This window comes from Meles meles, chromosome 6, assembly GCF_922984935.1.
Source record: "Meles meles chromosome 6, mMelMel3.1 paternal haplotype, whole genome shotgun sequence".
NCBI lineage: Eukaryota > Metazoa > Chordata > Mammalia > Carnivora > Mustelidae > Meles > Meles meles.
Genome location: NC_060071.1, coordinates 74,155,384 through 74,177,369, shown reverse-complemented (window position 1 = coordinate 74,177,369; position 21,986 = coordinate 74,155,384). Strand labels below are relative to the sequence as shown.

The 21,986-nt window shown below is 37.4% G+C and overlaps 1 protein-coding gene across 4 annotated transcripts in view; it reads left to right on the top strand.

Annotated features, from left to right (window-relative positions):
• Positions 1-21,986, top strand: part of DMXL2 (Dmx like 2) — a 156,170-nt gene that overhangs the window by 28,009 nt on the left and 106,175 nt on the right. For all 4 annotated transcript variants that reach the window (XM_046008047.1, XM_046008046.1, XM_046008049.1 and 1 more), the window contains exons 2-6: positions 6,650-6,775; positions 8,403-8,474; positions 11,035-11,113; positions 12,149-12,284; positions 12,938-13,004. In XM_046008047.1, coding sequence (XP_045864003.1) covers positions 6,650-6,775; positions 8,403-8,474; positions 11,035-11,113; positions 12,149-12,284; positions 12,938-13,004 — 480 coding nt within the window. The remainder of the gene's footprint in view (positions 1-6,649; positions 6,776-8,402; positions 8,475-11,034; positions 11,114-12,148; positions 12,285-12,937; positions 13,005-21,986) is intronic.

Genomic DNA, 21,986 nt, shown 5'->3' with positions numbered 1-21,986 from the left:
TTATCTCTTGTTGTGACTATTATCAGCTGGTTATTTTTTTAAAGATTTTATTTATTTGGCAGAGATCACAAGTAGGCAGAGAGAGAGAGGGGAAAGCAGGCTCTCCCCCGAGCAGAGAGCCTGATATGGGGCTTGATCCCAGGACCCTGGGATCAGGACCTGAGCTGAAGACAAAGGCTTTAATCCCCTGAGCCACCCAGGTGCCCCTGGTTATTCTTTATCATAAGGACAGTTCAGTCCTTCCATAGAAGAAATTGTCCCACATGAATGGAAAGAAAGTGTGTTTTTCTTTTTTTTTTTTTAAAGATTTTATTTATTTATTTGACAGAGAGAGATCACAAGTAGATAGAGAGGCAGGCAGAGAAAGAGAGGGAAGCAGGCTCCCTGCTGAGCAGAGAGCCTGATGCGGGACTCGATCCCAGGACCCTGAGATCATGACCTGAGCCGAAGGCAGCGGCTTAACCCACTGAGCCACCCAGGCGCCCGAAAGTGTGTTTTTCTAAGATGCCTTCTCTTAGGCTTTATCTGTGTGTTGGGGCCAAACCATACCCTTGACTTTGAGATAAAACATTTTATAGATCAGTACTGTTGTAAGTGCAGGACGCTGGTGTGCAGTGCTGTAGGACAGGAGTGGTTCTACCAAGAACCCAAGGGAAGAAGAACCTGGGTAAGGGATTCCATTTCCTACAGAAAAGTCTTGCTGCCCCTTTTCCTGCTTTCTAGTAATGATCCTGTGGAGTAGTTTATACCCTGATAAATCAATGATACTTCGTTTACCTAGTACAAAGGTACTATATTCCCTGAGTTCATTTTAGTATTTATGTGTAGTCTCAGTGAGTACCCTCTTTTCCTCCTGCACTATAAATTCTTTCTCTAGTGAGACTGAATTCTGAAAAAAGAATGGAGACAGAGTTGCTTTCATCCTAAAATTGAGAGACTGGGAATCTCTTGAGTAATTACAGCTTTTGTATAAACGTTCTTAGCAGTTGGTTTTCACTGAGTAATGACTCTGTGCTAGGTGCCGTGGTAAATACTTGGGATTACAACAACGTACATGGGCCTTCTAGATCTAAGAAGACAGAGTAGAGGTGGGGTGGTGTAGTGGGAAAGAGCAGGAGCTTTACTCTAAGCAAAGGAATCCTCAGTCTGTGAACTTGGGTAAACTACTTACCCTTTCCAGGCTTCAGTTTCTCCATCTAGAAAAGGTGGCCTGTGAAGATACAGTGTTCATAAAGACCTAGCTGATGGCCTCATTATAGTCAGTATTCAGTAAGTGGTGAATTATTAAGGAGGGCTTTGGTAGATTCCCTTCTGGTAGGTCTTCTAAATCCATGATACTGTTAGGCCTGAAAGTTAGCCAAAATCTTTCCTTGTATAGCTGCTGTTGTAAATTTGTCCAGATTATTAGCAAGGAGGTTATGTCATCTGTCTGAACTCCATGTTCTTTGACTAGGTTTCCAGGTACTGAGAGTTTTGTAGCCAGAAATTAGGGAGATTTGGAACATTTATTTGTTATACATATATTTATTGAAGGCTGTTTATGCTAGGCGGTGGGAATGCAGCCATAAACAAGACATGGTTACTTGCTTTGATGGACGTTCCTGTGTGGTGGGAACCTGACAGGTATTAAACACATGTTTATATAAATAATTAAAATCTTGTGAGCCTTCAGTTATAGAATGCATGTGATTCAGTCTTGACTAATTATGAGGCCCCTGATTTACTTCCATTTTACCACAAGGAAATTTTCAGACAGCTTGAGTAACTTACCACTTAGTATGGCAGAACCCAAATTGAAAACCCTGCATACATGATTTCAAACTAAAGTTTATGCTGTTTTCATCAGTTCAGTTCGCTGGGATAATTCTATAAGGCACTTTGGAAATTTTGAAATATTGTTCAAAGGTAGGATTATTTTTGTCATTTTAATATACATTCTTCTATAGAGGTATAATTGACATAACATTATGTTAGTTTCAGGTGTACAACATAATGATTCGTTATTTGTATACCCTTGCAAAATGATTACAATTCTAGTTAACATCTGTCACCCTACATAGTTACAGAATTTTTCCCTTTTTTTTATGATGAGGATTAATAATTTAAAAATTAGCAGGGTGAAACATTTCTTTCCTACATACAATATTCCCTTTTATTTTTTATTTTTTTCACTTTTTTTATTATGTTCAGTTAGCCACTGTATAGTACATCGTTAGTTTTTGATGCAGTGTTCAATGATTCACTAGTTGCATGTAATACCCAGTGTTCATCACAAAACGTGCCTTCCTTAGTGCCCATCACCCGGTGACCCCATCCCCTCCCCTCCCTCTCCTCTGAAACCTTCAGTTTGTTTCCCAGAGTCCATAGTCTCACATGGTTGATCTCCCTCCCCAGTTTCTCCCCCTTCAGTTTTCCATCCCTTCCCCTATGGTTCTCTGTGCTATTACATATAGTCTGCATATGAGTGAAACCATATAATTGTTTCTCTGCTTGACTTATTTGACTTAGTGTAATCCCCTCCAGTTCCATCCATGTCGATGCAAATGGTAGGTATTCATTCTTTCTGATGGCTGAGTAATAGTCCATTGTATATATGAATCACATCTTTTTTTATCCATTCATCTGTTGAAGGGCCTCTCAGCTCCTTCTGCAGTTTGGCTATTGTGGACATTGCAGCTATGAACACTGGAGTGCATGTACCCCTTCTTCTCACTATAACTGTATCTTTGGAACAAATACCTAGAAATGCAATTGCTGGGTCATAGGGTAGCTTTCTTTTTAATGTCTTGAGGAACCTCCATCCTGTTTTCCAGAGTGACTGTACCAGCTTGCATTCCCACCAACAGTGTAAGAGGGCTCCCCTTTTTCCACATCCTCGCTAACACTTGTTGTTTCCTGTCTTGTTAATTTTTGCCATTTTAACTGGTGTAAGGTGATATCTCATTGTGATTTTGATTTGTATCCTGCCACATTGTTGAAAGGACAGCCTTTGCAGTATCCCATAGGTTCTGGACTGATGTGTTTTCATTCTCATTAGTTTCCATGACTTGTTTAAGTTCTTCCTTAATTTCCTGGTTGACCCAGTCATTTTTTAGTAGGATGTTCTTTAACTTCCACATGTTTCAATTCCTTCCAAATTTTTTCTTGTGATTGAATTCCAGTTTCAAGGCACTGTGGTCTGATAACATGCAGGGAATAATCTCAGTCTTTTGGTATTGGTTGAGACCTGATTGGTGACCAAGTATGTTATCTATTCTGGAGGAAGTTCCATGTGCATTCAAGAAGAATGGGTATTATGTTATTTTAGGGTGGAATGTTCTGTATGTATTTACAAAGTCCATCTGGTCCACTGTGTCATTCAAAGCTCTTGTTTCTTTGTTAATCTTCTGCTTAACAGTTGCTGTCCGTTGCTGAGAGGTCTCCTATTATTAATGTATTATTATCAATATGATTCTTTATTTTGGTTAACAGTTGGCTTATATAGTTAGCTGCTGTCATGTTGGGGGCAGAGATAATTACAATTGTTAGATTTTTCTGTGGGCTAGACCCTTTAAGTATGATAATAGTGTTTCTTTACATCTCTTACTACAGTCTTTGGTTTAAAAATCCAATTTGTCTGATATGAGAGTTACTTCCCCAGCTTTCTTTGAGGTCCATTTGCATGATAAATGGTTCTCCATCCCCTTACTTTCAATCTAGAGGTGTCTTTAGGTTCAGAATGAGTCTCTTGTAGGCAGCATATGGATGGGTCCTGTCTTTTTATCCAGTCTGAAACCCTGTGCCATTTAATTTTTCAGGCTGTTCACGTTGAGACTAACTATTGAAAGATATGAATTTAGTGCCATCATATTGCCTGTGAAGTCCCCGTTTCTGTAGATTATCTCTGTGACTTTCTGGTCTATATTACTCTTGGGGTCTTTTTTCTTTTATAGATCCCCTCTCCCCCTCGACTGCCTTGGTGGTCACATGTTCTTTCACTTTCTGCCTGTCCTGGGAGCTCTTTGTCTCTCCATCTGTTCTGAATGACAGCCTTGCTCAATAAAGTATTCTTGGTTGCATGTTCATCTCATTTAGTATCCAGATTATGTCTTGCCAGGTCTCTGTGGACAGGTCTAATGTTATTCTGACATTCCTCCCTTCATAGGTAAGACATCTCTTCCCCCAGCTGCTCTCAGGATAGCTGCCTTGGCTCTAAGATAAGCAAGTTTTACTATTATATACCGGGACATTGGTCTATTTTTATTGATCTTGGGAGGGGTCCTCTCTGCCTCTTGGACACAGATCCTTCTTTTCTTCCCCAGAGTAGGTAAGTTCTCAGCTATGGTTTGCTCAAGTATACATTCTCATCCTCTCTCTCTCTCTCCACCCCCTTAGGGATCCCAATAATTCTGACTTTGGAAAGTTTCATGGTGTCATTGATCTCTCTACTTCTGATCTTATGAGCTTGTAGTTGTTTATCTCTATCATTCTTGACTTCCTTCCTTCCTATCAGCTTATCTTCTAGATCACTGATTCATTCTTCTTTCTTATTTACCCTGGCATTCAGAGTATCTAGTTTAGATAGCATCTCCTTCATAGCATTTTTAATGTAGGCGACAGTAGCTCTACATTCTGCCCTTAGAGATTCTATACTGTCGCTAATAGTTTTCTCAAGCCTTAATAGCAACTTTATAAATATTACTCTGAAGTCTTTTTCTGACATCTTCCTTAGATCCATATCCATTAAGTCTGTGACAGAGGCCATTGTCTCTGGTTCTTTCCTTGGTTGGTAGTTCCTCCTTCTAGTCACTCTCTTGAGGGATGGTTGAGGGAATGTACAGAGTCCAAAATATCAACCATGACTCAGGCAAGATGAACCCGAGGAAAATCTGGAATGTCAGAAGCCACCACTCCCCCCCTGGTTTTTTCCTGCGTGTAGAGATCTAGATAGGTATTCTTACATCTCACGCTGATTTCGTGGGTTCAGGGTGGCTTGGTAGATATCCAGCTCAATTCAGGAAACCAGCAGCGGCAATGAGGTTCCCTACTCCTCCTCCATCTTGCCTCTCTCTTTTAGTTTAGCTTTCTTGAATGCATGGTATAGCAAATCTGTCTTGTCTGTAAGAATATAGTTATTTCCTCCCATAAGTGATTTTTTTTTTCTGTATTTCCCTTGCTTGAAATTCTTTGTTTTTCTTTTGGTGAACTTTCTTGTATTTATAAATACATGAGTTGAAGATGGTTGATAGCAGTGACAGCAGGATTTTGGCACTGTTGGAAGTTTTAGTAACCAGTAGAAGTAATGTTTGTTTTCCTACCTGCTCTTTGTCCTCATTTCCCTCTTTCCTTAGCAGCCATATGTGGATCTCTTCAGAGGTTATGTTTTCACTTGTCAGCTCTGGCTGTTGGAGGTCTATTTTTGTAGGACAGGACTGTATTAAAGTTGTGGAGATGGTGGAATAAATTATTTTTAAATTTTTTTCGGTGTGTATATATATATATATATATATATATATATATATATATATATACATGTATATATATGTAGCTTAAAAAAAAAGATTTTATTTATTTATTTGACACAGAGAGAGAGAGAGATCACAAGTAGGCAGAGAGGCAGGCAAAGAGAGAGGAGGGGAAAAGGCTCCCTGCTGAACAGAGAGCCGGATGTGGTGCTGATTCCAGGACCCTGAGATCATGACTAGGCCAAAGGCAGAGGCTTAACCCACTGAGCCACCCAGGCACCCCATATATGTAGCTTTTAATGGGGCTTTTTCATTTGAGAATTGGATTGTTAGGTTATTTGGAATATTTAGTCATAAGTTGAGTTCCAGAGAAAAAGTGTCCTCACTCTCTGCCCCTTATGTCTTCATAAAATTCACAATGTTGCAAAACAGGAATAGCATACATCGAGAAGTGTGGCAATAGGAAGAAACATTTGGTTTTACTGTGAACAAGGAAATTTTCCAGGAACTTAATTTTGTGTTTCATTTTGCAGACTGTATAGTTATATTTGTTATCATTTTATACAAATCAGTTTATTTTAAAATTAAATTTATTTTAATTAATTTCTGTGTGTGTGAAGCCACTTTGGGTTGGTTTCCTTTCCATCACCTCTTAATAGGTTGAGGCAGTGGTGAGTTTAAGTTTAGTCTTTGCTTTAGTGCATGTAATTCTGCTTTCGGGGTTCATGTCTATTTCACTAGCTCTTTAAGCCACGTGGATTTGTGTTGGAAACGCATCTGATTTCTTTCTTGATCTTTCTCAAGCCTGGTTTGAACCTTGGGACTACAACTGCAGCCTTCACTGCCTTATTACCCTCAGATGGAAATTTTATTCTTTAGGGTTTACCAAGATGAGCTTTGGAGGGAACCTCAGAACAGACAGATTGATGACTTGCAGGGACAGAGGGTGCAGTGTTTAAGAACTAGAAGAATCTTTTCTTTCTTAGTACTGGTTGTTGAAGGATAACACATGGGGTGTCATCATCCTATTTTTTAGTGTGAATTTTATTTTTCATGTAACTTTTAATGTCTTATTTAGAAATGGATATCTTAATATTTTTACATTAGCTATTTTTGTAAAATGTGTCAAAGTATTGTGGCAACAAAATGTAAGGTATAATTCACAAGTTTTATATCTCACTTACTGTAAAACTCTTCTCTTTTAGGCATATGGATCAGGCTGTGATATTGTTATTTTGGCAAGTGACTTTGAGTGTGTGCAGATCATTCCTGGTGCTAAGCATGGAAACATCCAAGTCAGCTGTGTGGAGTGTTCTAACCAACATGGAAGAGTAAGGGATCTAATTACCTTATTAAATGTCATCTTTTAATGTATTCTTATCTTTTTATACTAGGATTACCTATAATTTCTTATTACTATACCTTAGATGGGTTTTGGTAGGTGTGGATAAAGTGATGTCTACAAATTGTAAGGACGCCATTAAGCTGATAATGTAATTACTTACCAGTGTATATACTCTTTTTTTTTTTTCTGTGTATATACTCTTATAAGATCTGTAGACCTCACAGCCCAGTGCACATTGATATTCTGCCAGTTGATAATTCTAGCAACTATTAAGCCAATAATAGGGAAGTCAACCTTTATCTTTTCTGTGTAGCATCCCTTATCTCACCCAAATTATAACATTAAAATTTTTTTAAAAATTAAAAAAAAAATTTTTTTTTCATTTTATTTATTTTTTTTCAGCGTAACAGTATTCATTGTTTTTGCACAACACCCAGTGCTCCATGCAAAACGTGCCCTCCCTATTACCCACCACCTGTTCCCCCAGCCTCCCACCCCTGACCCTTCAAAACCCTCAGGTTGTTTTTCAGAGTCCATAGTCTCTTATGGTTCGCCTCCCCTCCCCAATGTCCATAGCCCCCTCCCCCTCTCCCAGTCCCACCTCCCCCCAGCAAACCCCAGTTTGTTTTGTGAGATTAAGAGTCATTTATGGAGAAGAATAAAAAAAAATTTTTTTTTAAAGATTTTATTTATTTATTTGACAGACAGGGATTACAAGTAGGCAGAGAGACGGGGGAAGCAGGCTCCTGGCTGAGCAGAGAGCCCGATGTGGGGCTTGATCCCAGGACCCTGAGATCATGACCTGAGCCGAAGGCAGAGGTTTAACCCACTAAGCCACCGAGGTGCCCCTAACATCACATTTTTATCAGGGAATTTAGCAACTTGTGTCTAATATAATATTTGGCATATAACAGCTGCTTTTTAAAACTTCTGTTAATTTAATGAATGTTTATTTGTTGAGTGAAGACTCTTAAGGTTCTTTCATTCAGACTTTTAGACAGAAGGTCTATTTTGAAATAGTTCACATTTCATCATATGTACATCTCGTCTTCCCCCAAATATACAGCAAATGTAATATATATCAAATTGTGGTTATACATAAAGTAAATAAAGCATATTTGTGGTATACTCTATCAGTTCAGTAAAGCCAGTGTTGTGCAGAAGAGTTAAAAGTCTGTATAATATAAAAATGATCTTTTCTTGTAATAATTGTAATAATTTAAATAGTTTTAGTGTTCTAGAAATTATTTTTTTTAAAGATTTTATTTTTTTATTTATTTGACAGTGATCACAAGTAGGCAGAGAGGCAGGAGAGAGAGAGGTGGGGAAGCAGGCTCCCTGCTGAGCAGAGAGCCTGATGAGGGGCTCCATCCCAGAACCTTGGAACCATGACCTGAGTTGAAGGCAGACACTTAAATGACTGAGCCACCCGGGCATACCCAGAGAAGAGATTGTTAAGTCCAGTACTTTTTTAGTTTTATTTGTGGAATGGAATAAATCATAAATACTGTCTTGGGATTGTGTTATATGTAATTAGTTTATACATTATTGTGAAAGGATGTTGTCTTTATTTTCTTTTCCTAAATGTTAATGCTTTGTTCATTTCTTTTTAGATTGCAGCTTCATATGGTAATGCTGTTTGTATTTTTGAGCCGTTGGGTATAAATTCTCATAAGAGAAATTGTGTAAGTATTAAATGGTAGTAGAAATTTTTTGGAGTTATGTTTAGAGTCCAGTCGATAGCAATGAAGAGCTCCTTAGGAGCCAGTGCTGAAGGTAGTCTGGAATATACATGTGAAGATGGTCTGGTGCTTTATGGGAAGATCTCTTACATCTACTAGGAATATACTTAAACATTTAGGCAACCTAGTTTTCTACAATATTGCTAATTGAGATTTACCTTGCTAGTTGGGATCAACCTTAGTTGAACTACTATTATTTCTTGTCTAGATTACTAGAGTAGTCTCTGATATGTTTTATTTCCCCCTTCCCCTTCTCTATTCTCAACAGCAGGTCATGACACAATTCTCTGCTTCAAACTCCGTATTTCTCATAGACTCAAAGCCAAAAAGCCTTAAAATAGACTGTAGTCTTTCTTCCCTCTAGTACCCCCTTAACACCTCTCAGAGCTCAACTCCTACTATTTTTGTCCTCTCTGATGTCACTCCAGCCACAGTGGCATTTTTACTGCTCTTTGAACAGTGATTTCCCATCTTAGGGTCTTTGCACTGTTTTTTCTCTTGTCTAGAATGTTTCTTTCTCTAGACAATTTTAGAGCCAGTTCCTGCAGATCCTATAAATCTTTGCTCAATAATACCCTCTCAGTGGGGGTCCACCCATTTTTAAAAGTTGCCATTTGCTTCTGCCACCTTTATTTTAATCCCCATCCTTCTATTTTAAATTTTTTCCATAGCGCTTACCTTGTTATATTTGTTATTTATTGTTGAGAGTGTAAGCTCCATGGGAGGGTATGTATGGGGCTTTGTTTCTTATGGTCACTGGTGAATCTGAAGTACTTAGAACAGGATCTGGAACATAACAGATACTTCTAAATTTTTATTTAATGAAGGCGTTAGGAATTTAGGTAGAGTCACCTATCAGCTAAGTGATCTAGCATATCACATTTAGAACTATTCAGATTCATTCTGGGTGCTATATTTTATTTTACTTAAAATTCAGAAAACCTTATATGGTTAGAATCATCAATCCTTTTAAAAATCATACATGCATTAAGACTCCGTTATCACTTACAAATAGTTGAAAATGCCGGTGTGAAATCTGAATGCCAGGAGTATATATTTACCAGTAATTTTTTAAAAAGTGTGTTCTTAAATGCATTAAAAAAGTAGATTTGATATTTTTTTAAATTATGCATTTGATTATTTCATATTTCAAAAAAAGTACAAATTAAAATATGATAGTATGAGGGAGTGGATATCAAATTTGAGAGTGATTAAGAGTCACCTAGGGTACATATTAAAATTCAGATTCCAGACCTCACCCTCAAAATTTCTGCTCTGGAGTTGGCCCACATATTGCACTGTGAGAAATACTAAAGGAAAGAATATTAAGGATGTTTATAGTTTTAAGGAATGATTTGATTGTTACTCTAAAATAGATCTGTTGAGCAGTATTTAAAGCAGTATTTGACTTTTGTTTGATCAACAGTGGAAGGGTTAAAAAAGCGTTGTATTAAAAAATATAAAATTATTTTTGGATAATGAAATTCAGGTTTTGCAGTTATTTTAAAATTCTGTGTCTTGATAGTCAGATTACCTTGAATGAAGTATTTGTGAAGTATTCAGAAAATATAAAGAGAGGGAATTGCTGGGTGTTAAACTATTATTACTTGTCAAGCAGTTGATCTATAACTTGCCTACGGTGACATGGCTTTACATTTTACTATATTGCACAAAAGGACATTTTATATTTATGTGCTACAAAGAAATACCTAAACTTTTTTTCACTATTTCATTGCAAAGGTCTTTGACTCTTATGCTTTAAATCTTCTTTCTACCTTTTAGTATGAAAATGGTAAGAAAAAGGATGGAAGTTATTCAAATGAATACAACATATGTCATATAGGTGTAGGGACTGTATATATTGTATGGTTCAAATTTGCTGACTTTGGGAGATATTTCCAGTTTATTTTAGACATTGAGTCCATAGGATTATGATAATTTGCATTGCTTTCTAATGTGCATTTATTTTGTTTTCACAAACATTTATTGAGTGTCTGCATATGTACCAGCCATTACAGCGCTCAGGGACACAAAGCTTATTATGGGTAATTACTGCCCTGAAGAGTTGGAGTTTAATAAGAGAGTCAGACATATGAATGGGTAAAACTCTAGTGTGACCACTGTTGGAATGGTAGTGTATAGAGTGGTCTCAGTGCTGCCAGGATATCAGAAGAGGCCCCCCTGCAGAGGAGATGATTTGGCTGGGTCTTGATAGCAGCATAGCAATTTGTAGGTGAAGAGGAGAGAAACAGCATATCCCAAGTGTGAGAATGTGTTTATAGACGTGGAAGGAAGCCCGAGAGAATATGCTTTGTTTGGGCGTGGCAAGTAGCTTCATATGGTAGGATAAATAATAAGTGGAACTATCCGGAGTTATTTTAGAAACAATATTTTGAAAACAAATATTTACATCTTTGCTTTAGATCATAAGGTCTTAAGAAAATGGTAAAATGGTAGTATTGTGGATATTTAAAAAGTTGTTTTTCTTTTTTCTTTGTTTCAGCAATTGAAGTGTCAGTGGCTTAAAACTGGGCAGTTTTTTTTGAGCTCTGTGACGTACAATTTAGCATGGGACCCTCAAGGTATTATGAAGAGTAAATATTGGTTTTAAATATATGATTACAATGTGATATAATCTCCCATAATAAGGAAGTGATCAGTAGTGTATTTTCTTTTTGCTGGTAGATGAGTATGTATTTTATTTCTTGGTATGTATTGCTTTGTACAGTGCTTAATTTACTGTTATTTCTGTGCTTTCCCCCCTGCCTTTGAATGCCTTATTCCAAGAAACAGTGATGATTTGTTTCCTTAGTTAACATGTGCTGTCCTTGACTGTTACTGCATTTAGTAAGAAATAAAATCAGAGATAGGGCTAAAAAATCCCATCTCATTTTATTATTTGTGTTTTAGGAAATTATTGTCTTTAAATTTGAAAGATTAGATGCTTCTAATGATAATAGCTGTTGTTCCTTTTTACATTCATGATTAATAAAGGTAATTTTTATATTACATATAGAAAAACAAGTTGCATTTATCTTTTTTTTTTTTTAACACTTTATTTATTTGACAGAGAGAGATCACAAGTAGTCAGAGGCAGGCAGAGAGAGAGGAGGAAGCAGGCTCCCTGCGGAGCAGAGAGCCCGATGTGGGGCTCGATCCCAGGACCCTGGGATCATGACCTGAGCCGAAGGCAGAGGCTTTAACCCACTGAGCCACCCAGGCGCCCCCAAGTTGCATTTATCTTTAGTTAAGTTTTATATCCCGAGAACATTCTGTGTTTATATATCAGAGATTTTTGGGGTTTTTTTTATTGTACTTTTTCTTTTCTTTCTTTCTTTCTTTTTTTTTTTTTTTTTAAGATTTACCTGATATACAATAGCTCTTTAACTCTTTGCCAGTAAGCTTTTCTTTTTTGTTCCCAAGTCTCTGCTGAGAACTGCTCTCTCTCTGGTAGTGGATTCTGGGATTTGAAATGGATATGCCCCAAGTATTTTTCATAGGTAGTATTACTTACTATTTTTCACAGAAAAGTTCATAGACCTAAATACAAGTCCACCTATGCATTTCTTTCTCCAGATAATCCTTGCTTATTCATCAGGACTTTCTTTAAATTTCAGATAACAGATTGTTGACCGCAACTGATTCTATTCAGTTGTGGGCTCCTCCAGGAGATGACATTCTGGAAGAAGAGGAAGAAATCGATAATAAAATTCCTCCAGTTTTAAATGATTGGAAGTGCATCTGGCAGTGCAAGTTCGTATCCATGTTGTTCTGTTCATTAATTTAAAAAAGTTTCCTAAAATATATTCCCTTTCACAGTGATCTCTATTTTTTGACAGTACCATTACATTTAGAAGCCTAGAAAGTGGACTTTTTCTAACCAAAACCCATTATACTATTATCCTTCAGTCTGTGTTGTAGTTGATTGTTTAAAAAAAGCAAAAACATTTTCATAGTTATAACCTCAGAATTTGGGTAGATAAGATTGACATGTGGGAATTACTCGTTAGTGGATGAGATATGGATGGGGATGTGGAAGGGGAAGTTGTGATGAAAATTACCAGCCACTCTTAAGTGGAAGAATGGCTGTACAGTTGACAGTATGGATTATGTGAAGGGGACCAATCAACCAGGGAGGATGGTGAGCTCAGTTTTTAACATGTTACATTGAAGATGTTGGTGGGATATATAGGGGAACATATCTTTTCTGCATGTTGATTGCATTCTTCTTTGGCTCTCCAAAGTGAAATTCAGATTAGTTTTATTAATTAATTTGTATTTTGGGGGAGGTGAAATTTTTTATTTTTAGAAAACTCTCTTGTTAGGAAAATCTTATTTTGATCATTTATATATACAGTGTTTCAGATTTTAAAAATTTTGACTCTTTAACTTTTTCTTTTTTTTAGAACCTCAGTATCTGTACATTTGATGGAATGGTCCCCTGATGGGGAATATTTTGCTACTGCTGGAAAGGTAAAGAACCAAAGAAAACATAAAAGAAAACAACTAAAAACATTCCTTTTTCACTTTCATTTTCAGTTTTCTCTTTTGTAAAATTGGGATAATCCTACTCTGCAAAGCCGGCCTGAGGAATAGTGATAGTATTTGTGAAAGGTCTGGTATGTTGCCCATAGGTAGGAGGCACTTGGGGAAATAAAGAACTGCTGCTGCTGTTGTTATTATTCTTATTTGACCATTCTTTAAAACTTGTATTTTATAAAATTAGTTTTTATGTTTAAAGAATAGTAATTGTAAGTAATTTATAAAGCAAAATAGTACTACTAGACGCACAATGCAAAGAAGCACTCCTTTCACTCCGTCCTTAATTCCTGTGTCCTAGAGGCAGTCACTCATCAAATTGTGTATTTTGGTATTTCCTTTTAAGTTCCTAAAATAACTTACTTATGATCCCATTTCTGAACTTTTTTTCCTTTCAGTTTTATGTATCCTCTCTTGCCTCTGTACTATGGAAGCTGAGACTGGAGTCCTCTAGCTGCTGTCCCCATCTCCACTTGTGCTGCATACACATGTTCACTTTCCTTCCTCCCATCTTCCTACTGTAGGATGGCTATAATACTTGGGTAAATGTTCACATTATTAAGATTGTGTAGAAAGTCTTTGTAGAATAATTACTTTGGAGTTACCAGTTACTTTTTTTTATTCTTTGCTTCATTTTCTGTATACCTAACTCATCTGCAAACCTCTGGCCATCTTTGGATTTCCTCTGGGTAATGTAATCCCACCAAGGAGGTGTCCTGAAAATGTGTGTTCTCTTTGCCCCACTCTGGCTTAGTTGCTCTCCAAGCCTAAAATAGCAGAGGTATCATTTTTGAATTTTCTTTTACCAACCTCGGGAGATTCTCTTTGCCCTGTTTCTTAGCATCATTTATCTTCTTTCTTTGCTCTATGGAGATACCCTCTAAGTAGGTTCCTGAGAAGGGTGAATGGGCAAAGACAATTTTAAGGCATTGCAAAGCCTAAACAATTATTCTTCCTTTTTGCTTGATTTGGCTGAGCATAGAATTGGGTTGAAAATTTTCTCTGAGAATTTTTTACATCCTAGCTCTGTTGCCGTCTAGCTATCAGTATTGCTACTTGAGAAGTACAGTGCTATTAGGACTGCACTCCCCCCATCTCCAGCTTGTAGAGGTTTTAAAAATCTTCCCCTTTTCCCTGGTGTTCTGAAATTTCAAGATGATGTTGTGGTATGGTCAGTCATGTATAAATACCTCAGTGTATACCTCTAAGGGAAAGACTTTTGTGTTCAGACGGTTTGATGGGCTTGTTTAATCTGAAAACTCATGTCTTTCATTCAGGAGATTATTTTGTATTACTTTTTGGTGTTATTTCCTTCCCTTAATGTTGTCTTTTTTTCTCTTTCTGGATTTTCCCTTACTCAGATGTGGATTGTTTTTTTTACTGATCCTCTAATTTATCTTTCCTCTCCTCTTTCAATCTCTCATTTCCTCACCTTTTTGTTTAAATTCTAGGGGATTTTTCAAGTTTAACTTTTTTTTTATTATGTTCAGTTAGCCAACATATAGTACATCATAAATTTTTGATGTAGTGTTTAACAATTTATTAGTTGTGTTTAATACCCAGTGTTCGTCACCACAGGTGCCCTCCTTAATACCCATCGCCCAGCTTTAGCTTTGAAATAATTTTTTCCTGCTATCACATTTTTAATTTTCAAGAATTTTTTATTATTCTATATCTTCATTTTTAAAAAAATTTTTTTTTAAAGATTTTATTTATTTATTTGACAGAGGGAGATCACAAGTAGATAGAGAGGCAGGCAGAGAGAGAGAGAGGGAAGCAGGCTCCCTGCTGAGCAGAGAGCCCCATGTGGGACTCGATCCCAGGACCCTGAGATCATGACCTGAGCCGAAGGCAGCGGCTTAACCCACTGATTTTTATTTTTTTTAAAGGTTTTATTTATTTATTTGGCAGAGAGAGAGACAGAGATCACAAGTAGGCAGAGAGGCAGTCAGAGAGAGAGGGGGAAGAAGACTCCCCGCTGAGCAGAGAGCCCGATGTGGGGCTTGATCCCAGGGCCCTGAGATCATGACTTGAGCCGAAGGCAGGGGCTTAACCACTGAGCCACCCAGCTGCCCCAATATGAATCTTCATTTTAAGTTATAAAATACTTCATAAGTCTAAAGAAATATATTTGAAATATATAGAATATTTATCTATCTATATTTAATATATACTATATGTAGTATAATAATACACATTTACCTACTCCCTGATTTGGGACAAAGAACATAAACCGATGGGTTCCTTATCTTTCTGCTTGCATCTTCTCTTTTCTCTCCCACCCAGACAAACAGAATCCTGCATTTTATGTCTTCTTTCTTTCTTTCTTTCTTTCTTTCTTTTTTTTTTTTTTTCTGGTTCACATGTATAAATTTCCCAAAAATACAATGTTTAATTTTTTAAGGTTTTGAACTTATAAAATTATACCATAAAGCTATTGAAATACAACTTCAAGATATTAAAAAATAAATTTGTGATAATTGCTATTATGTACTTCTTGGTTAATGCTTCAGTGACAAAATTACCTTTAAAAATCACAAAGTAAAATTTTAATTGTACTTAATTGTATATGAAATTAAAACTTTTATATTATACTACTAGGCAAGAAGAGGTTTTCTAAGAACACCAGCATTCACCCTTTTTGAGTTAATCTCTAGTTGTAGACCACTCAACTGTTTTGTGGCTGAGTAATTAGTTGTCCCAGAGGTGGTTGCTCAATAGGTGACAGTACAGACAGGAAGAATGCACAATAATATAGACAGACTGCAACCATGTGCAGTTCAGTAGTGAACAAATAGCTAACAATTTCAAAGTAGCAAGGAGTGTCAAAAACATTTTGAATATTCACAGCAGCTGGAATGGTCCATTCCATCACAGCAGATGGAATACTAAAACATTTGTGATTTCTGTGAGAGATAGACACGTAGGTGCCACTAATACTACTTTGGTTTGTTGCTCATATTCATAACTGAAATTTAGCATTTCCTTCAGTTAGCAGTTATGAAAATAGAGAAGTAATTGTTTTTCAACACTCAGGTTCATGGTCTTAGCTGGGCTTTCTCAGGAAGCAGATCCCAAGACAAGGGTTCCGGTATAAGTAGTTAATAGCAGGAATGATCACCAAGAAATGTCCTGGATTTGAGGCAGAGAAGTGAGGGTGCTTCAGAAAGGGTACATTATCATGCAAGTGATTAACAAGCTTGGATCTCAGTACCTCTGGGAGCCCGTATTCCTCACAACATCATGTTCCTACACATGTCCCTCAGACACATCGGTTGTTGGTTGGGGGCTAGTTAGGGCAGGGCATTAATTCTCAGCAGTCAAAAGCAACTCCTGGCAAAGATACATAGATGCCATCAGTTAGAACTGGCACACTAAAATGCTAAGACATGAGAGGAAACAGGGTATATATCAAAAGTATCTTATAAATCTTGAATTCTATCCATCGGCCCCTTGACTTAGGGGACCTCAGGTAAAGAACCCGAGACCTGGGGCGCCTGGGTGGCTCAGTGGTTTAAGCCGCTGCCTTCGGCTCAGGTCATGACCTCAGGGTCCTGGGATCGAGTCCCGCATCGGGCTCTCTGCTCAGCAGGGAGCCTGCTTCCCTCTCACTTTCTCTGCCTGCCTCTTTGCCTACTTGTGATCTCTCTCTGTCAAATAAAATTTAAAAAAAAAAAAAATCTTGTTAATCTGGCTTTAAAAAAAAAAAAAAAAAAAAAAAAAAAAAGAACCCGAGACCTAACATCTGGACATCTGTGGTTTTGTTTTGTTTTGTTTTGTTTTTGGTCTTCCACATTTATTCATGTGGAATAATTTTTGGATATGGTTTGAGGGAGAGGTCCTTTGGTTTTTTTTCTTTTTTTTTTTCCATTTTATTTATTTTTTTCAGCGTAACAGTATTCATTGTTTTTGTACAACACCCAGTGCTCCATGCAAAACGTGCCCTCCCTATTACCCACCACCTGTTCCCCCAACCTCCTACCCCTGACCCTTCAAAATCCTCAGGTTGTTTTTCAGAGTCCATAGTCTCTTATGGTTCGCCTCCCCTCCCCAATGTCCATAGCCCCCTCCCCCTCTCCCAGTCCCACCTCCCCCCAGCAAACCCCAGTTTGTTTTGTGAGATTAAGAGTCATTTATGGTTTGTCTCCCTCCCAATCCCATCTTGTTTCATTTATTCTTCTCCTATCCCGTAACCCCCCATGTTGCTTCTCCATGTCCTCATATCAGGGAGATCATATGATAGTTGTCTTTCTCCGATTGACTTATTTCACTAAGCATGATACGCTCTAGTTCCATCCACGTCGTCGCAAATGGCAAGATTTCATTTCTTTTGATGGCTGCATAGTATTCCATTGTGTATATATACCACATCTTCTTTATCCATTCATCTGTTGATGGACATCTAGGTTCTTTCCATAGTCTGGCTATTGTAGACATTGCTGCTATAAACATTCGGGTACACGTTCCCCTTCGGATCACTATGTTTGTATCTTTAGGGTAAATACCCAGTAGTGCAATTGCTGGGTCATAGGGTAGTTCTATTTTCAATATTTTGAGGAACCTCCATGCTGTTTTCCAGAGTGGTTGCACCAGCTTGCATTCCCACCAACAGTGGAGGAGGGTTCCCCTTTCTCCGCATCCTCGCCAGCATCTGTCATTTCCTGACTTGTTAATTTTAGCCATTCTGACTGGTGTGAGGTGATATCTCATTGTGGTTTTGATTTGTATTTCCCTGATGCCGAGTGACGTGGAGCACTTTTTCATGTGTCTGTTGGCCATTTGGATGTCTTCTTTGCAGAAATGTCTGTTCATGTCCTCTGCCCATTTCTTGATTGGATTGTTTGTTCTTTGGGTGTTGAGTTTGCTAAGTTCCTTATAGATTTTGGATACTAGCCCTTTATCTGATATGTCGTTTGCAAATATCTTCTCCCATTCTGTCAGTTGTCTTTTGGTTTTGTTAACTGTTTCCTTTGCTGTGCAAAAGCTTTTGATCTTGATGAAGTCCCAATAGTTCATTTTTGCCCTTGCTTCCCTTGCCTTTGCCGTTGTTCCTAGGAAGATGTTGCTGCGGCTGAGGTCGAAGAGGTTGCTGCCTGCATTCTCCTCAAGGATTTTGATGGATTCCTTTCTCACATTGAGGTCCTTCATCCATTTGGAGTCTATTTTCGTGTGTGGTGTAAGGAAGTGGTCCAATTTCATTTTTCTGCATGTGGCTGTCCAATTTTCCCAGCACCATTTATTGAAGAGGCTGTCTTTTTTCCATTGGACATTCTTTCCTGCTTTGTCGAAGATTAGTTGACCATAGAGTTGAGGGTCGATTTCTGGGCTCTCTATGGGTATCCAGTTGTCTAACACAATTTATTGAAGTCTCTTCTTTCTTCATTGCTGTGTATTACTACTTTTGTCATAGAACCCAATGTCCATATTTGTGTGGGTCTGTTTCTGGGTTATTTTCCTCTCACTGGCCTTTTCTTACACCAGCCACCAGTCTTAATTGCTGTAGCTTTTAAATTGCCTTGGTATTTGGTAGAGCATGTCCCTACCATCTTTAAGGTTATCTTATCTATGCTTGGCCTTTTGTGTTTTCAAACTAGTGTTTCGGTAAGTACCCAGTAGTGGAATTACTGGATCATATGGTATTTCTGTTTTTAATTTTTCGAGGCACCTCATACTGTTTTTGTGGCTATGTCTGTTTTCATTTCCACCACCAGTGCAGGAGGGTTCTGTTTTCTCCACATCCTTGCCAAGGCCCCTTGTATTTTCATGTAAATTTTAGGATGGGCCTGCTAAGTTTTATTTATTTATTTATTTAAAAGATTTATTTATTTATTTTTCAGAGGGAGCAAACACAAGCAGTGGGGAGAGGCAGAGGCAGAAATAGAAGCAGACTCCCTGCTGAGTAGGAATCCCAGTGAATGTGGGGCTCAGTCCCAGGACCCTGAGATCATGAACTGAGCCAAAGCAGGTGCTTTACAGACTGAGCCACCAGGCACCCCAAGCCTGATAAGTTTTAAAAATATTAACAAAAATCTCTTGTGATTTTGATTGATACTGTATTGACTCAATAGGTCAGTTTGGGGAGAATTGGCATCTTTACAATTGAGTTCCCATCATGAATGCAACTTAGCCCTTCATTTATTTTAAAACTTATTTTTCTCAGTATTGTTTTATAATATCTTTTGTAGAGGCCCTAAGCATTTATTAGATTCATTCCTAGGTATTTGATGTTTTCAGTGTTATAAATAGTATCATTATGTAAATTTCACTTTGTAATTTTTAGTGGTAGATAGAAAAGCAATTAATTTTTGTATATTGGGTTTAAACCTAGCAGTCTTAATATCATCACTGATTCTAATAAACCCTCTGTAGATTCCTTTGGTTTTTTATGTGCATAATTATCTGTGAATAATGAGAGTTTTATTTCATTTTTTCTAACTCTCAATTGTTGTATATCTTTTCTTTCCTTTTTAAATTACAGTATCTAGGACCTCTAGTATAATGTTGAATAAAAGTAGGGAGAATAATTGTCTTTTTCTTGTTCCCAATTTCAAAAGGATACCTTTCACTCTTTACCTCTAATTATGATGTTACTGTAGTTGTTTACTCTAGTTGTTCTTTCTCAAAGGACATTTCTGTATTTATAGTTGTTAGAGGGTTTGTTTTTTTTTTTAAATCACAAATGATGTTGAATCTTAGGAAGTATTGTCCCTGAATCTAATGAGGTTATCACTTTTACTCTTTCAATAAGATGGACTTATTTTCAAGTATTTTTTTTTTTTAAAGATTTTATTCATTTGACAGAGAGAAATCACAAGAGAGGCAGGCAGAGAGAGAGGAAGGGAAGCAGGCTCTCCGCTGGGCAGAGAGCCCGATGCGGGACTCGATCCCAGGACCCTGAGATCATGACCTGAGCCGAAGGCAGCGGCTTAACCCACTGAGCCACCCAGGCGCCCCCTTATTTTCAAGTATTAAATAAACCTTGTGTTTCTGGAATAACTGCAGCTTGATTTTAATGTATTACCCTTACTGGATCTGGTTTGCTAATATTTTGTTTAGGATTTGTGAGATCTCTTAGCGTGAGATTTAGCAAATAATTTTTCCTTTTTTTGTAATGTCTTTGACAGATTTTGATATCAGTATCATGCTGGCCTCATTAAATGGATTGGAAAGTTTTCTTTTATCTACTGTTATGAAAGAGTTTATGCAAGATCGATTTTTTAAGTGTAGGAATGTTAACTTTTTAATAAACTTATGTTAGAATAGTTTTGTATATATAGAAAGATTGAAGATAGTAGAGTTTCCTCTATTTTTAAAATATGTTAGTATACATTCATTACAAATAATAAACCAATATCGAAGATTGATGTATTTTTATTCTCAAATATTTGCTGGTGAAGCCATATGGGCCATGAGTTCTCTTTGTAGGTTTAGGTTTTTAAATAGTTACAGGGCTATTTATATTTTATATTTCTTTTTTATTTCAGTTTTGGTAAGCTATCTAGAATTTGCTAGTTTTATCTAAATATTCAAATTTACTGGCATAAAATTGTGCAGAACATTTTGTCTTTCTAGTATCTGTAAAACATGTGATTTCGTTTTCATTTTTGGTATTTGTGCCTTCTTTTTCTTGATTCAGCTCACAAAGGGTTTATCAGTTTTGTAAGTCTTTTTGAAGAACTATTGGTTTTGTAGACCTATGTATTAGTATTATATGTTTGTTTTTTTGTTTTATTTGTGTTGTTGCTCTTCTGTTTTTTTTTTTTTTCAGACTTTTTTAGATGGATATTTAGCCTTTTTTATTTGTAATATATACACTTAACACTGTAAATTTCCCTCTAAGCTTCGCTTTATCTCACTAGGTTTTTTTAAATTCCGTGTTTTGGTATGTATTATTTTCATAATTATTTTAAGCATACTAGTTTTCTAGTTTTTGTTGTGATTCATTCTTTGATCCATGAGTTTTCAAGAGAATGGGTTAGAGTTGAGTTCAGTTATGTTGGAGGTGAGGGTAGATGGTTTAGGAGTACTTTATTGGTGGTGACAACTTTTATTTTTCATTATTAAGTAAAACTTGCAAATAATTTGTAGTTAGGATAATTACTACTGCTTTTATGACAGCAGCTACTAATGAGTGAGTGTTATGTACCAGATCCTGTGCATGCACAAAACCTGTGGGACAGGAAGTACTCTCTTTGATCTACAGAAGAGGACATTGCAGCTCGAGGACTTCCTGGAGAAGTTAGAACTAGGCAAAAGGCAGATCTGGGGTTTTAGCCCGGCTGTATTGGGTGGCAAAACACCATACCAGCTCACTGTGTATTTCACAGAGAAAATGTTTATTACAAGTGTGTTTGTGAGGATTCTCTGAGGCCGTGGTTGAGAGTGGTGCCTTTTCGCTTCTGCCAGGTACCTGGGGGGGCAAAGCCAACTCGAACTAAATTCTCAACTTGGACGTTGCTGTGCCAGGCAGGTAGTATGAGTTTGGGTCTCATGGGGCCTGCCTTGTGGTTGTAAATGTCCAGTGAAATCTCCTTCCTCCACTCAGACCCTTCCTTACCATATCCCTTTTCAGAGGTTTTCTTCCTCCCTCAATTTCACCCTTTCACTTAGGAATATTCCTTAGTGGCTTTCTTGTGGTTATGCGGGTGCCTCTGATGTGACTTCTCACCTTGCATGGCCTCGTGCATTGTCTCTGTGTAGCTGTTTAAAACCGCAGCTCTGTGCCATGGGGTATTGGCAGATTCCCTTGTGACAGTCCAGTTGGCTGCTTCAGCATTTGTTTACTATGGGTTCTTGCCTGAGAAAATAGATGCAGTTGGAAGAGAACTTTGTTAAGCTCCTACCGCCTATCTGTATGTGTTCACTTCCTGATATCTGGGCCTATATGTCCTACCTTCCTTTGTGTTGCCATGGGTG